The sequence below is a fragment of the Lepidochelys kempii genome, chromosome 7, assembly GCF_965140285.1.
Source record: "Lepidochelys kempii isolate rLepKem1 chromosome 7, rLepKem1.hap1, whole genome shotgun sequence".
Taxonomy (NCBI): domain Eukaryota; kingdom Metazoa; phylum Chordata; order Testudines; family Cheloniidae; genus Lepidochelys; species Lepidochelys kempii.
The window spans coordinates 94,159,547-94,174,570 of record NC_136386.1 but is presented as its reverse complement, the minus strand read 5'-3'; the positions used below and the strand labels follow the sequence as shown (position 1 = coordinate 94,174,570).

Genomic DNA, 15,024 nt, shown 5'->3' with positions numbered 1-15,024 from the left:
TATAAGGGAAGGGTGGGGGTTCCCAGCAGTAGACTGGAATCAGCTTTGGAGGGCTGATGGCACCACATCCCTTGCATTTTGTCTTTCTTTCTGTGTTTCTGAGACAAAGAGGAAAAAGCTGGTGAAGAATGCATTCCCACTTTCACCTACTTTATAAGAAAAAAGGAGCTGACCCTTTCTTAACATGGATGAGCTTGTGGGAGAAGAAAATGCAACTTTTCCTCTTTAGATTTTGATATTTTTTGGTTTTTCCTTTATGTTATTACACACATGGATATAAAGACAATAAAAATTGTACATACTCACAAAATATGCAAAATAATGAAAAGCAAATTCTGAGTTCTGAGTTCTAGAGACATAAATGAGAAAATATCTCATAATACATAAAGGAAAATCCCCAAGAAGTATGCATTATAGATAATGTATACATAGAAATATTTAGAAATTTCTTTGGGGTTTTCCTTAGTTTTAAACTTAATTTTTATCTGTTTTATGCTGCCATGTGTGTCAGTTTACCACAGTAATGAGATTCAACGTGCCACAGATATATAGACCCCGATACTGGACTAAATCTTCCTTATATTTGATATTCACCTATTTGAATATTAAAATTAAAAGTTTCCTGTTACATGATATAATGCTCTCTTCTCATGTATGCAACTCCAATGTAAATAATTACATTTCTAGATTGGACTAACAGAAGTAACAGAAGTTGTAACCTATTTCAAAAGTTCAAAAAAAAATTTGTAAAATGCAGTATATAAATATGGATCACTGAATTTTGTGCCAATTTTCACTTCCGGAATTCTGCATATCCATGTACTGCATATCCTATACCATGAAATGGGTTATGATCCCCTGGGTCCAGAGGGGTCACAACCATCCCTCCTATCTATCCTGTTTCTTTATGGCTAGATCAGATTGAAATCCTAAATCTTTTTCTTGTTGTAAATGGGATCAGAATATGGAAAAGTTTGAGAGGCACTGTTCTACTCCTTTTATAAATGAAAGGCATAATCCAACAGTTAGAAAAAGTTTACCACACATTTTGCCTGAATAAAGACTGTACGGCCAATATTTTTGAAGATGTACAACTGTCATTTAAATACTGTGGGTGAACTTCTGACCAAACTGAAGCCAACAGCAAAACTCCCATCAACTTCAGTGGGCTAGGATTTCACCCTATACTTTTGGGCAGATTTAGCTCTCAACTGCCATTAAAGTGTTCACATTTCACTCATAGTCAATGTATTCTGTTTCAAATTATCCCAATCACATTATATTTCCATAGAGCTTACCGCTTCCTTGATAATTTCAAATCTTTTCTCATCAATCTCAAAGGTGGTCATTTTTTCAATGATCTTCTTTAACAAGATATGCTGCTTGTCATTATAACCTTTTACAGAAAGCTATGGAAAGAGTGCATAAGTTCCTTTAAACTTGAAAAGTCAAAGAGCAATTTCTAAAAAAAAAAAATTGTACATGTTTATAATGGCCTAAAACTCAGACATCACAATTAGAAAGAAAAAACCAAAAAAACCCCCAAAAAACCCCCACAGATATTTGATTAATTTTAATTTAAAATCAATTTTTCTCACAAGCTGGTGTAATATTGAAGACGACAATACTGTATGTCTTGGTGGTTTTACATGCAAAGGACAAATATAAATTCACTGTAGCTTAATAAAGCAGCAATGTGTAGGAGTATAGACTAACTGTTTATTAGTACGGGCTCTAGTCAGTAAAGTGTGTTTGAAGTACTCAAAAATATTTTTCCACTATGGACTTCTCATTATAGTAATAAAAACTAGCTTCCTACTCTCCTCAAATGTTAGCCCAGAAACCTATTTTCAACTCTATATTTAAATTTCCCTCATGACCCATAAATATATTTTACTGGGATGGTAGTAAATAATATCAGGAGACATGGGTCAGTGTGGACACCTGCAGTCACAAAATTCAGTATGATGCTAGCTTACAAAACCCAGGGTGTTAGTCTCAAATGTTATGAGATATGGGTACCTCTACACAAAGTCTTGATAAGGCTGCATATGGGGTAATATGCACATGGTATTAATCACCTAAATTACAAAATGAATATCTATAAAATACAAAGAAAGGCTACATAATTATTTCATGCTATGAAGAATCTGATGAGAAAAGGTTCCAAACAAAGAAAAATACAAGATCTAAGTCCTGTTTGCAGGAACCAAAGTGGGGGACACACATTATGATCACAGAATCGTAGAAATATACAACTGGAAGGGACCTTGATGGGTCATCTAGTCTAGTCCCCTGAACTGAGGCAGGACTAAGTATTTTCTAGACCATCCCTGACTGGTGTTTGTCTAACCCATTCTTAAACATCTCCAAGGATAAAGATTCCACAAACTCCCTAGGTCAGTGGTTTTCAAACTTTTTTTTCTGGGAACCCAGTTGAAGAAAATTGTTGATACCCATGACCCAATGGAGCTCGGGATGAGGGACTCAGGGTGTGGGAGGGGCTCAGGGCTGGAGCAGAGGGTTGGGATACAGGGGTGAGGGCTGTGGGGTGGAGATGGGGGTGAGGGTTCGGGGAGTGGGCTCTGGGCTGGGGCTCCACGCTGCTCTCACCCGCAGGCACCCCCTACCCTCCCCAGCAGAGTGCAGAGCTAATGCTCGGGGCAGGGGCAGCGCATGGAGCCCTGTGGCCCACCCTGCCTAGAAGCGGGACCCACTGCTGGCCGCTTCCAGGGCGCAGTGCAGTGTCTGAACAGGTAGGCACTAGCCTGCCTTAGCTGGGCAGCACCGCTGACGGGACTTTTAACGTCCAGGTCGGCGGTGCTGACCAGAGTGACAAGGGTCCCTGGGTGCTAAGCTCGGCGACCCAGTGCCTTACATGCCGCGACCCAGTACCTGAACTTTGAAAAACACTGCCCTAGGTAATCTGTTCCAGTCCTTAACCACCTTATGGTGAAACAGTTTTTCCAAATGTCTAACCTAAATCTCTCTTGCTGCAAGGTCATGGGAGACAGTATCAAAAGTCTTACTAAAGTCAAGATATATCACATCTCCTGCTTCCCCCCCATCCACAAGGCTTGTTACCCTGTCAAAGAAGGATATTATGTTGGTTTAACATGATTTGCTGACAAATCCACGTTGACTATTACTGATCACTTTATTATTTTCTAGGTGCTTACAAACTGATTGTTTATTTGCCCCATTATGCGTCTGCGTACTGAAGTTAAACTGACTGGTCTATAATTCCCTGGGTTATCCTTATTCCCCTTTTTATAGATAAGTACTATATTTGCCGTTTTCCAGTCCTCTGAATCTCTCCCATCCGCCACAAATTCTGAAAGTTAATCACTAATGGCTCAGAGATCTTTGGTCATTTCCTTACGTGTTCTAGGATGTATTTAGCCAGATCCTGCCAACTTAAAGACATCTAAATTGTCTAAATGATTCTTAATATTTTTTTCCTTTCCTATTTTAGACTCAGAGCCTACTGTGATGTTATTCATCCAATCACTGCTAACCTTTTTTGTGAAAATTGGGAGGGGGGGGAAAAAAGGCATTTAACACTTCAGCCTTCACTGTGTTTTCTCTTATTGCCTTTCCACCTTCATTAAGTAAGGGGACAACCCTGTCCTTGGTCTTCGTCTTGCTTCTAATGTATTTGTAAAATGCTTTTTGTTACCCCTTATGTCGAATAGCTAGTTAAATCTTGTTTTGTTTCTAATTTTGTCCCTACAAGCTTCTGATGGGTTTTTATATATATATTTTTTAATATTCATCTTTCATAATTTGACTTATTTTCCACTTTTGGTATGACTCTTTTTGAGTTTCAGGTCATTGAAGATCTTCTGGTTACGCCAGGTTGCTCTCTTATCATACTTCCTATCTTTCCTAGTCATTGGAATAATTTGCTCTTGTGCCCTTAACAGTGTCTCTTTAAAAAATGCCAACTCTCCTTAACTCTTTTTGCCTCTTAGATTTGCTTCCCATGGGATCTTACCTACCAAGTCTCTGGGTTGCAAAAGTCTGCCTTCTTGAAGTCCATCGTCTGTATTGCGCTTTCTTCTTTCCTACCATGAACTCCATCATTTCATGATCACTTTCACTCAACTGCCTTTCACCTTCAAATTCTCAACCAGTTCCTCCCTATCAAAATCAAATCTAAAATAGCCTCTCCCTTAGTTGCTTTCTCTAACTTCTGTAATAAAAAAGTTTAAAAAAAATTCATCTACCTCTTTTTCCTGGTTAAGTGGTCAATTGTAGGCCCCTACTATGACATCACTCTTGTTTTTTACCCCTTTTATCTTTACTCAGAGACTTTCAACAGGTCTGCCTCCCACTTTTATCTCAATCTCAGTGCAAGTGTATATATCGTTGATATACAAGACAATACCTTCTCTCTTTTCACCCTGCCTGTCCCTCCTGAACAAGCTGTATCCTTCTATACCAATATTCCAGTCATGTGAATTATCCCACCAAGTTTCTGTGATGCCAATTATGTTATAACTGTGATTATTCACTAATATTTCTAGTTCTTCCTGTTCTCCATACTTCTTGCATTAATATACAGACATCTAAGAGGTCCATTAGTTTTTGCCTCTATATTCCCTTATCTCTCATTTGTGCCTCCTATGAATCTTCCAGGACGCAATGACAATCTTTTCAAGGAAGGAATAAAACACTGTAGTTATGATTGGAAGCTCCAGATAGAAGATTTCATCCTCTATAGTAGAAAGGATTTTTTCTCCACTACTATTAAAACATTGAATAATCTACCATATGATTTTGAAGTAGATATCAAAAATGCATTTTATGACAAAGGTTGATATATATATATATATATATATATATATATATATATATATAGTCATAATAAAATAATATGCTTGAGTTGATCATAAACAATTTGAACACTCAGATACTACAATAATGTGTGTTTTAGAAATGTACATATATCATATGTAACACTAGAGTTTTAGTAGAACATTCTTCTTTCTTTAGGCATGCTTTTATAGTGTTGACATCTTAATGTACAGCATGTACGACAGAATTGCAGAATACCTATCACAGATCTTCTTCTACACTGTAAAAAAATATATTGATATATAGACTAAGGGTTCCAGATACCAATTCAGAGTAATATCACTTTACAGCATGAAGCTGAAATCCTCACATAATTTTAAAATTAAGTTTCCAAAATATGAACTAATTTAGCTGCTAATAAAAGACTAAAAATCTGACAGTAAATGAGCATAATTTTGTTTAGAATTAACTCTGACCACTGAATTTGAAAATGTCAGCAAGCTTTCAGAATAAAAATATGTATACGTTTTCAGCCAATTATGCGGAACCACTGGAAACAGGATTTTGTGGAGTTAAAAAAAGTCCCTACGACAAAGATGTTGCAAGCTTTTGAGCACAGAAAATTCAAAGGCAATATATAGCACACTCTCTCCACTTAGCTCTTCTTTGAAGTAGCGCTGTGTTCTGTAGGAATGTGATGGTGTTGGTGTGTTACATAAAGATTGTTAATAAAAGGCCTTTAACACAATTGCAAGCTAGGTTTTGATAACTTATTAGAAATATCTTAGGAAAGCCTAAATAAGTAACAATTCATCGTAAGATCAATATTTATTAAACAAAAATTGCCATAGTTTTGGATTTTAAAATAGTTGACAAAAATCAACTCCAAAGGAAATTCACAAAGATGTATTAGTCTGATACAAACATGCACAAATGGATTCATAACTCACTGCTGAAGAATTAGAGGAACTAAGTATATAGGAAATCTACAGGGTTAATATTCATACAACACAAAATGCTTTTTATTTTGAAAGTTCAGAATTAATCCATTTTATATACAAACACACCATTACACTTCCAGGGTTACTGTGTAAGCAGGTAAAAAATGTGAATTAGAACGCACACAGTTGCAGCGTGCACACATTCACTAATTAACCAAATCATTCACTGATGATTAAACTTTTTTTCCCAGTCATGAGATAGATGCAAGGAAAAATCATTAACCATCTTGTTTAGAAATGCAGAAGTCAATGTTTTCCCCAAGCTCAACTTAACTCTCAAGCTGTCTTCACTTCTTCCTGTGTTTTTTTCTTACTTACAAGAATTGCATTCAATCCTGATGCAATGCCATAGATCAAACCTGAGAGGCGTGCTGCATATGTATACTCTTTTAAATCATCCTTCAATAACCTGATAAACAGGTATGTCATGTTGCAATGGAGAGGATCAGCATAAATGTAGCGACTAACAAAAAGAAAAACAAAAGAAATGCTTTGATACCTCAAGCAATGACACAGTAATGGATGAAGAAACATGACTGAAGAGTATGTATATGCAGCCTCATTATTAGTATCTCTTAGAAATGAAAGTTGAAGTGAACCACTTATTTAGCAGCAATGTGAAGATTTTTTTTCTTTGTCAGAAAGTCTTACAATAGACATCTGACATAGAATGAAACTAAATCGAAACTCAGAATTAGGAACAGAATGACTTTTTTTTTTCTTTTTTGGAAGAGGAGCAAATCTTACAGCTAGCTAATCTGATGAATGGTGTAAAAGAAAGGAGTAAATTTGCTGAGTATAAATGGAAATATTGTTGAAGACTTAGAACAAGATTCAACTTAACATTCAAATTATGAGAAAGTATGATTAGCTATCAAGATTTAAAAAGGAGTTAAAAAAAACACCATAGACCATCAATGGAAAAAAAGCCACTTTTTAAATAAGAATGCTTCCATCAAATCAATATAAAAATCTTGATGAGTGGAAGTAGATTTAAGGCTCTCAGATTTTCCTTGATTTGGGTACTTACATACATCCCATAGATGGTATTTTGGAGGTCATAGTTCAAGCCAGCTAGTTCTGCTGCATATGCATACTCGTTGAGGGAGTCTTTGAGTAGTTCAAGGTACAAATAGGCCATGTTACAATGCAAGGGATCCACGTAAGCAAATGGGCTGGAAGAAAACGTTGAAAGTAAAATATCCAGTTTAATTATTTCCCAGTTCTTTTTGGCCATTTAAATTTGAGCTAAAAAAAAATTTAATATTTAAATACTATGCTGTTGGGTCCCCTTCTGAAGCATTACTATTTCAAAATAAAACACACAGATAAGCAAAAATAACAGTTGATTTTTCTTATGGTTTCAGTGTTGCCTCACTATAAATATAAAATCAGGACTTTAATTTAAATTCATGTTCTTTTTAAACTGGTAAATCATGCCATGCAATATTAACTCTGCTTCTGAAGTCAGAGCTCATCAAGTGCATAATTAAGTTAAATGAACCTTAAGTATTAAACATAAATAATTAAGATTAATCCAATTTCTAAATGTTAAGCAGATTAATGCTTTCATGCTATCAGAAAATACAATAATTGCTATTTATAAAACATGAACAGTTATCAAACCATTGTATGCAAGGCACTGCAGGATTTCCTATACTCAGAGCAGGAAATAACTGCAGCATCTCCCATTCCATGGTATAGTAACTGTATGAGATAAACGGTGTCTTTTTAATGAAAAGAACTGTACAAGTTCGTGTTATGTTAGTACTATCTAACCTTATACAGTAGCTACATACATCTCTTAAAAGAGAAAGGCAACTCAAAGACTCAAGCCATGTTTCAACAATATTGAGATCTGTTAAATATTGGTATTTATTAGAGTGCCACAAGCTAAGTCAATACTGGTAATAATGTATTCCTACTTTGGTCAGGTATTTATTTTACTAGCATTATATGCATGTGTATGTACATAAATTTATAATAAAAATGTCACAGACATAATAAGCAGTACATGAAATACAGTAATTCCTTGTTAAAGTATTGATTACCAAATACATATTAGTGTTCACCATATACATGAAGAAAAGTCCCATTTCCAACAAACATTTGTGGCAAAGCTTAAAGATGAACTGCAAATGTTTTTTAAAATAAAGTTCCTAAATTTTTTTGGCAAAACCTGGATCTCTGTCTCTCTCCCAACCCCCTAAAGTTAGGGAATGGGATGATAAGAGGAACTAAAAGGATATTTTCTGTTACAGAAATTGAGTGGCCTTTCAGAGTCTGATTTCCAACTCAGTGAAAGTTGCCAACCCACTACAACGCTACAGACTCTGTTTTGGCTGGCCCTTTTCTGAATACTTACCATGAGCCTAGAATGAGTCAAGGTAGGATGGGGCTGTTATTTGCATTTCCCTCTATCTATATAAGGAACATCCCAACAACTGATTAATTTGAATATGTCCACTTATGCATCTCCCAGGATAAAATACTGAAATCAAGGTAATATACCAGCCAACCATTTAGAAGCATACGTTACCCCCCAAAAGGACTGCATTCTTCTCAGGTGTGACACCAGAACCAAGACTTGTTATTATGGGCTTTTTTCAGTATCTATAGCAACTATAACTCTTGCTATTCATCTGGCTGGTGAAGACCAACAGGGACTTTTAGAACTAGGACTGTTAATTCACTTTGTGAAAACAGAATGTAAGCCATCCTTAAAATGGTGATAGTAAGGGCATTGCTTAAGAGGCTTTTTTTAGAGGCTACCAACCTCACCAGCTAGTGCTAATTTCTAATCTAGCATTTTTAAACAAGATTGTTGAGAAAGTGTTGCTGGAGCAACTCAGTCACATCTTGATCTCACGGATGACGTCCTGCTCTTACCAGACTGGTTTCAGACATGAGTTTAGTACCAATCCGATATTTTTGTGCATGGTTGTTGACTTCCTCCTAGCAGTGACACAGATAGTGTCCTTGCTGATTTTTAAGCTCTATCAGCAGTCATTCAATAGCATTAACCACAAGGCTTCTTACTTGCCTATGGAGCCTTATTGGCAGAGATGGAAAGGCTCTTCTTATAAGGTTTGTTTCTCCTCTTAGATCCCAAAATGTGGCAATGAATATTTGTTGTTCTTCTCTTGTGTATTAAGCAGGACCCCAATCTCTTATAAAATACTGTGACAGTCCCAGACCAGTTGAGTGTAGGAGTCTGGTAGAAGGCAAATATAGTGGCCAACTGGATGAATAGTTTTTTGTTCCCTGAGTGACCACAGCAGGGGCTGCCCTAGAGCAATCAGGAACCTGCTAGAACCAATTAAGACAGGTAAGCTAATCAAGACACCTGGAGCCAATTAAGAACTTTTGAGAATCAATTATGGCAGGCAGGCTAATCAGGACACCTGGTTTAAAAAGAACCTCCCATCAGTTAGTAGGGGAGTACGCAAGGAGCAGGGAGTGAGAGGCGTGCTGCAGGAGGACTGAAGAGTTCAAGGGTGATCAGGCTTCAGGAGGAAGATTCTGCAGTGAGGATAAAGAAGGTGCTGGAGGAAGGCCATGGGGAAGTAGCCCAGGGAGTTGTGGCTGTCACGCAGCTGATACATTGTAGACAGCTACTATCCACGTGGTCCTGGGCTGGAACCCGGTGTAGAAGGTGGGCCCGGGTTCCCCACATCGCCCCAACTCCCGATCGGATACAGGAGGGGTTGACCTGGTCTGTGAGAAACACCAGAAGGAAAGGTCTAAATTGGAAAGGGATCTGGCCTGTTCCCGACCCACTAGGTGGGACATAGAAACTGCAGGGATTGTTCTCCGTTTCCCCCATGCTAGCCAGTGATGAGGTTAGCTGAATGGACGGTAGGTTTGAGCCATTAGCAAAAGTGGCCAAAACTAAGGGCTGACGGGAATCTCTGAGGCAAGCAAATCTGCCATTAAGCGCATGATCCACCAAGGCAGAGGAGGAACTTTGTCACAATACATATTAAACAGACAGGTTAACTGCTAAGGGCAGTAGTGAGCCATTCTGACCTGTACTTTCATAGATACATTATGCCACAGAGAACTACATTTTTTTTTTAATTTGGGGTGGGGGTGGATCAAACCAAGGTATAACTGTTTCTTTTCTAGTACTTGATAGAGACGGAAGTAGATGGGAGAAAAGTGGTTTATGCTCAATCCAGATAAATTAGAAAGGATGCTGGTAGACAGAAAGAAGTGGCTTTGGGAAATGGCAAAAGTGGGGTATACACCTTCTTTTGGGGGTATATGTCCAATCTTTGCCAGTACATTTCACAATCTAGGGGTTCCTATTGAAGCCACTGCTGCTCCTCAAGTGACAACTTTTGCAAACAGTGCCTTATTTCCATGTATGGTTAGCCTGGAAAACTTAACAGTTCCTTTGTGATGCTGACCTAGCCACAGAGATTCACACTTTTATAACCTGCAGACTGGATTATTTTAAAAACACATTATTAAGGCCTATGCTTACAAAAATACCCAGAAACTTCAGCCAGTGCACAACAGAGTGAGGCAAGGCCCACTAAACACAAACACCAGTACTCTATACATGAAATTCAAGGTGCTGGCAATGATATACAAAGTGTAAATGTTGTGAGATCAAAGAGAACTCCCCTTCCTGCTTCTGTCTTTCCATTGATGGTACTGAATTCTCAGTGAAGGACCCAGGCCTTTTGAACCTGCTCTCTCCAGTGGTCTGCCAGTGCTAAGCTTTACCACACATTAGGCCACCAGTATAAGACTTATCTGTTCAGGCCTTTGAAAGCTTTTGGGCTGAGTTTAATAAGAGGACTGGGGATCAGCACTGGGATTTTCAAAGAAGCCTAATTGAGTCAGACACTCAACTTCTGCTGAAAGTCAACAGGAAGTAGTCACTTAATGCCCTTAAGCTTCTTTGAAAGTCCCAGCCTAGTTTCCTCCTCAAACCCCTTCCTCCAGTAAAATGAAGCAGACAGTTGCTACCATTTTAGCTTCAAGGCCAGTGATGCATTTGGCTATTTTACAATTAATTATTTTTATAAATGTAAAGCACTCTGTTGCTCAGTGATGCGTGCCAATATAAGTTTCCAAATAAACAAAATTCCAAAATAGGAATGCAGACTATGCCCATGGGGGGGGGGGGGGGGGAGCAGCACCGAATTTTAATAGCCATCTGCCTAAACCTTGGGAAATCTAAAATGTAGGCCTCCTGGTTTCCCTGCCACTGTGGAGGACTCTACAACCACCTTAAACAAAAGGTTGGAAAACTTCCTTATTAAACCATTATTTTACTTCTCTTTTTAAAAAATGACAGATTGTCAAAATTCCTGAATCATAGTCTAGACAACACCCAAGGCTATTTAACAGCCTATAGAGTATCTGACAAGGCCTGTATCCAGAAGCCTTTAATACAAATTTCACATGATGCCTGCGCCCCAGGGTTTCCAGAATCTCCCATCCATAGAAGCTTCATAGAGTTCCATATCCTTGATCCATGCCGAAAATTTTGGGGATGAGAAGCAATGATTGACTATCCTCATTTTCTTAGTTTTAATTTCATCAACACAACAGGTGCTGTTAGCATCATTCAGCCAGAAAGGACTCCAGGGATCCTGGCTGCTCAGAGCTGCAGGCAGTAGAAATCATCCTAAAGGATCAAAGGCTATACTCCAGACAACTTTTTTGGGGTATAGCCCTCTGATGTAATGAGAGAGATTGTATTTTTCAATAGGTTCCACTGAACTGCACTGATTCAAAGTAAACTCATTCTGGAACAGGTCATGGTGGCTCAAATCTTTTGCAAGGAAAGCAGACTTCTGAGGTAAGCCTCTTCACCACACCTCTGATCACAAAAATGTCAGTATTCTGCTCAAGAGAAAGAACAAAGACCGGAAAACCCATGGATGCTTTCATCTTCCCATGGAGAAAGATTATGTCCCATATTACTTCTTGTGACAGCAGTACTGGCCAAGCTCAAGAGACACAAATGTTCACTGTCAAATATTAACAGAGACAAAACTGGTTTCCACTTCTGTTGGAGATGATGGTTGTCAATCTCACCAAGCCACGTCTCCTCAGAATTGATCATATAAAATCAGGACACCCTCTTGATCCCATCTCTGGCTCCTCGCCTCTGATCACTGCTCCTCAAGGAGGATGGTGGATCATTCTAGCATTTTAAATAGAGTATTTCAAGTACTTCTAGTTGTTCAGAAAGAACATACCAGGAGAGTCTATGAATTCAACTGGCAAAAGGTTCACAGTTTGTTGTGAATATGTCCAAGTGAATCCCTTCACTTGCTCTACATTAGAACTGTTTTATTACTTTTTTCATTTGTCATACACTGGGTTGCAAATGGCATCTCTCACAGTTCATTTGGAAGCTATTTTGCGGCCTTTCATAAACCTGTAGAAGATAAAAACTGCCTCTGTGCATCCCAAAGTGCCCCGTTTTGGATGTGCATATTGCAGTGAGAATCTATTTCAGCAGGTAGAAATGGGGAAAGAGGAGGAGGAAAGTTACTTACCTTTAATTCTTGTTTTTATAAGAAGATTACCATTTTATCCTCCCACCATTTTCTTAGACATACATATGAATTAGTTTGCTCTGTTTTTTACTTTCAGTGCTTATCCTGTAGCTTCAAAAGGGAAGGGGAGAGAAAAGCAGTGTCTGGCCAGGCTAGTGGCCCCCATACTAGCAAGCATTCTAATGGCTTAGAACTTTGTAGTAAGTGAAACCTGACCTTGTCAGACAGCCAAGTATGATACAGACTGGTAATCTATTGCACCTAAATATTTAGAAAAGGAAGTAAGTTTCCTCAGACAGGGTGGGTTGATAACTGTTGACATTCAAAGTATCTTCAGAAGGTAAGAGTTACAGGCAAGTACTACAGTTTTTTCAACCTTCACTCCCATGCGCTTATACAATATGCCTGAACTTGGAAGGTAACTATCACAAGGCCCTCTATACATATTATTTGCTATTTTCTGATGACAGGAGCATGACCTCTTACTGTCTTTCACTGTTGTGTGTGCAACAGACTATTTCCTTAGAATTGCTCTATGTGATGATCCATTGATTTCATTATATTATATGGATGGCAATTTTTTTATGCTGGATGTTTGTTAGGATACTGAAGAACCTCCAAAAGGTCTGCCTACACCACACTCCTAATGGAGATTCAAGACAAACATTCAGTGCACCCATGAGCGACCATAACATCTCATACTCTAATCTTTGATCCACCAAGAAAAACAAAGAAAGGTTCTGAAATAATTTAGGTTTCAGAGTAGCAGCCGTGTCAGTCTGTATCCAGAAAAAGGAAAGGAGTACGTGTGGCACCTTAGAGACTAACAAAATATATTTGTTAGTCTCGAACGTGCCACACGTACTCCTTTTCTTTTTGTGAAATAATTTAGACGCTCTCTGGCCCCAGCATGGGAATCAACGTCACATGACATTCAACAGTCAATACCGCTTCAAAACCAAGAGCTGAAAATGACTGTTCCAAAAGAAAGATCCACAGCACTAAGAAGATAGACAGGTTTCCTCATTCCCAGAACTATTATCAGAGAATTCCAACTGGAAGTAAATATCTTGCCTTGGCCAATTTTTTTAAATGGTACAATTCCCCATGAAGAAAATACAAGACCTGATTTAACTTTACTGTTTATACTGCCAATGTGATGTCATGTATCTTCATCTGAGATCCCCATACCTGTTGATATCAAAGATGTTTCCCCCAAACTCAAAAAGTGACTTGATAACAGTCATAAAAATAAAACTTTGAATAATATTTAAATCTTACCTATATATGCATTACAGAAACTAAAAAAAACACCTCTGATTTGTGGTTATATAAAAAAGTGTATAAAACCACATCAGCATATTTAATATGTAAAGCATTACCTTCATAATTTAAAATATAACATCTTTGAAACAGCAAATTGAATAAGTAGTAGCTGTTGTCAGATGTGTTTCAGATATAGTAAATAAGGGATTAAGATATGTTGTTTTGAGACTGGATTAAATATTTAATGTTATTACCAGCTTCTCATAAATATTTATCTGAACACACCCAACTGCTTCTTTCTTCAATTATTGCATAATATGAAGTTTCCTGATGTGTTTTATTGTCTAATATTACCAAATCAGAATAAACCAGTAACCTAGATCATTTTGAAGAGTTTTTGCAACTTAAATGCAGATTTCCTGTAAACGGTAAGAAACTTTTGGGAGTTCAATTAGTGTGATATACTTAATATACTGCATACCTGAAAAACTCAAAGTTGAGACAAGCTTTTGGCAAGAAGAATTTATCATCTTGCTTGAACCATAGTTTGCTCATAGCAGTGTCCTGTGTCAAGAAAAAAAAACACGTTTTTAACATAAGATTTTATATTATGCTGTTTTACAAACTGCATTTTATCACTTCTACACTTAGTTTACATTTTTTCCTTAAATACACATATACATGACTGGTGTACACAACCATCCACCTTTGGAGTGAGATTCTCACCTCACTGTGGCTTGTTTACACCAGATAAAAGGGCCAGAGTGGTGTAAAGGAGCCCTAAAAAATCCATGCCCAGCTCGGGGAGAATTCCCCTGGTGCAGGAACTGTGGAAGACAGCCAGAAAGCTGCCATATGAGAAACTGCAAGCTCTAGGATAGGGATGTGCCAGGGCAGGGCTGAATCATGCAAAACTGTGGAGATTATGGGTAGTATGTGGCTAATAGGTCAGCCTAGGGAGGCTCCTGTAACTCACTCCAGAGAGCAGCTGAGGATCAGGAGGACACAAAGACGACAAAGTCACCATAGCTGTCCCGTTCCCTCCACCCTCAGCACGGGGGCTGCAGACAATCTCACCCCCATACTTCAGGCTCAGTATATTATTTCTTAATCAACAGTCTTGAAATAAAATTTATGAATGTATATTACACTGTGTTATAACAATCCTGAAAACAAAAATATCCATCCATTTATAAATAGGAAAATACAGTGATTAAACAAAGACAGTCCTCTAAAGTTTTATTTTAAAATTCTCAGTGGAGGAAAAAAAAAATCCAAAAGAACGGCAAACAAAATGACACAAAACAGACAATCTTCATATTTTAACCCTAGCTATCATTTCTCTCCCCACCTTTTTTTTTTTTAAATTTCTATATACGGTGAAAGAGGTAACGTTATGACAAGCTGATTTTTTTAGGGCATTTTTTAAACAT

The 15,024-nt window shown here is 37.8% G+C and overlaps 1 protein-coding gene across 9 annotated transcripts in view; it reads right to left on the bottom strand.

Moving 5' to 3' along the window:
• The window catches only part of IDE (insulin degrading enzyme), a 183,262-nt gene that overhangs the window by 32,403 nt on the left and 135,835 nt on the right, over positions 1–15,024 (bottom strand). For 8 of the 9 annotated variants that reach the window (XM_073353900.1, XM_073353894.2, XM_073353898.1 and 5 more), the window contains 3 exons: positions 14,073–14,155; positions 6,832–6,976; positions 1,299–1,409 (listed from right to left, as the gene is read on the bottom strand). In XM_073353900.1, coding sequence (XP_073210001.1) covers positions 1,299–1,409; positions 6,832–6,976; positions 14,073–14,155 — 339 coding nt within the window. Of the gene's footprint in view, positions 1–1,298; positions 1,410–6,119; positions 6,265–6,831; positions 6,977–14,072; positions 14,156–15,024 lie in introns of all 9 variants that reach the window. The other variant, XM_073353892.2, reaches the window with a different exon arrangement.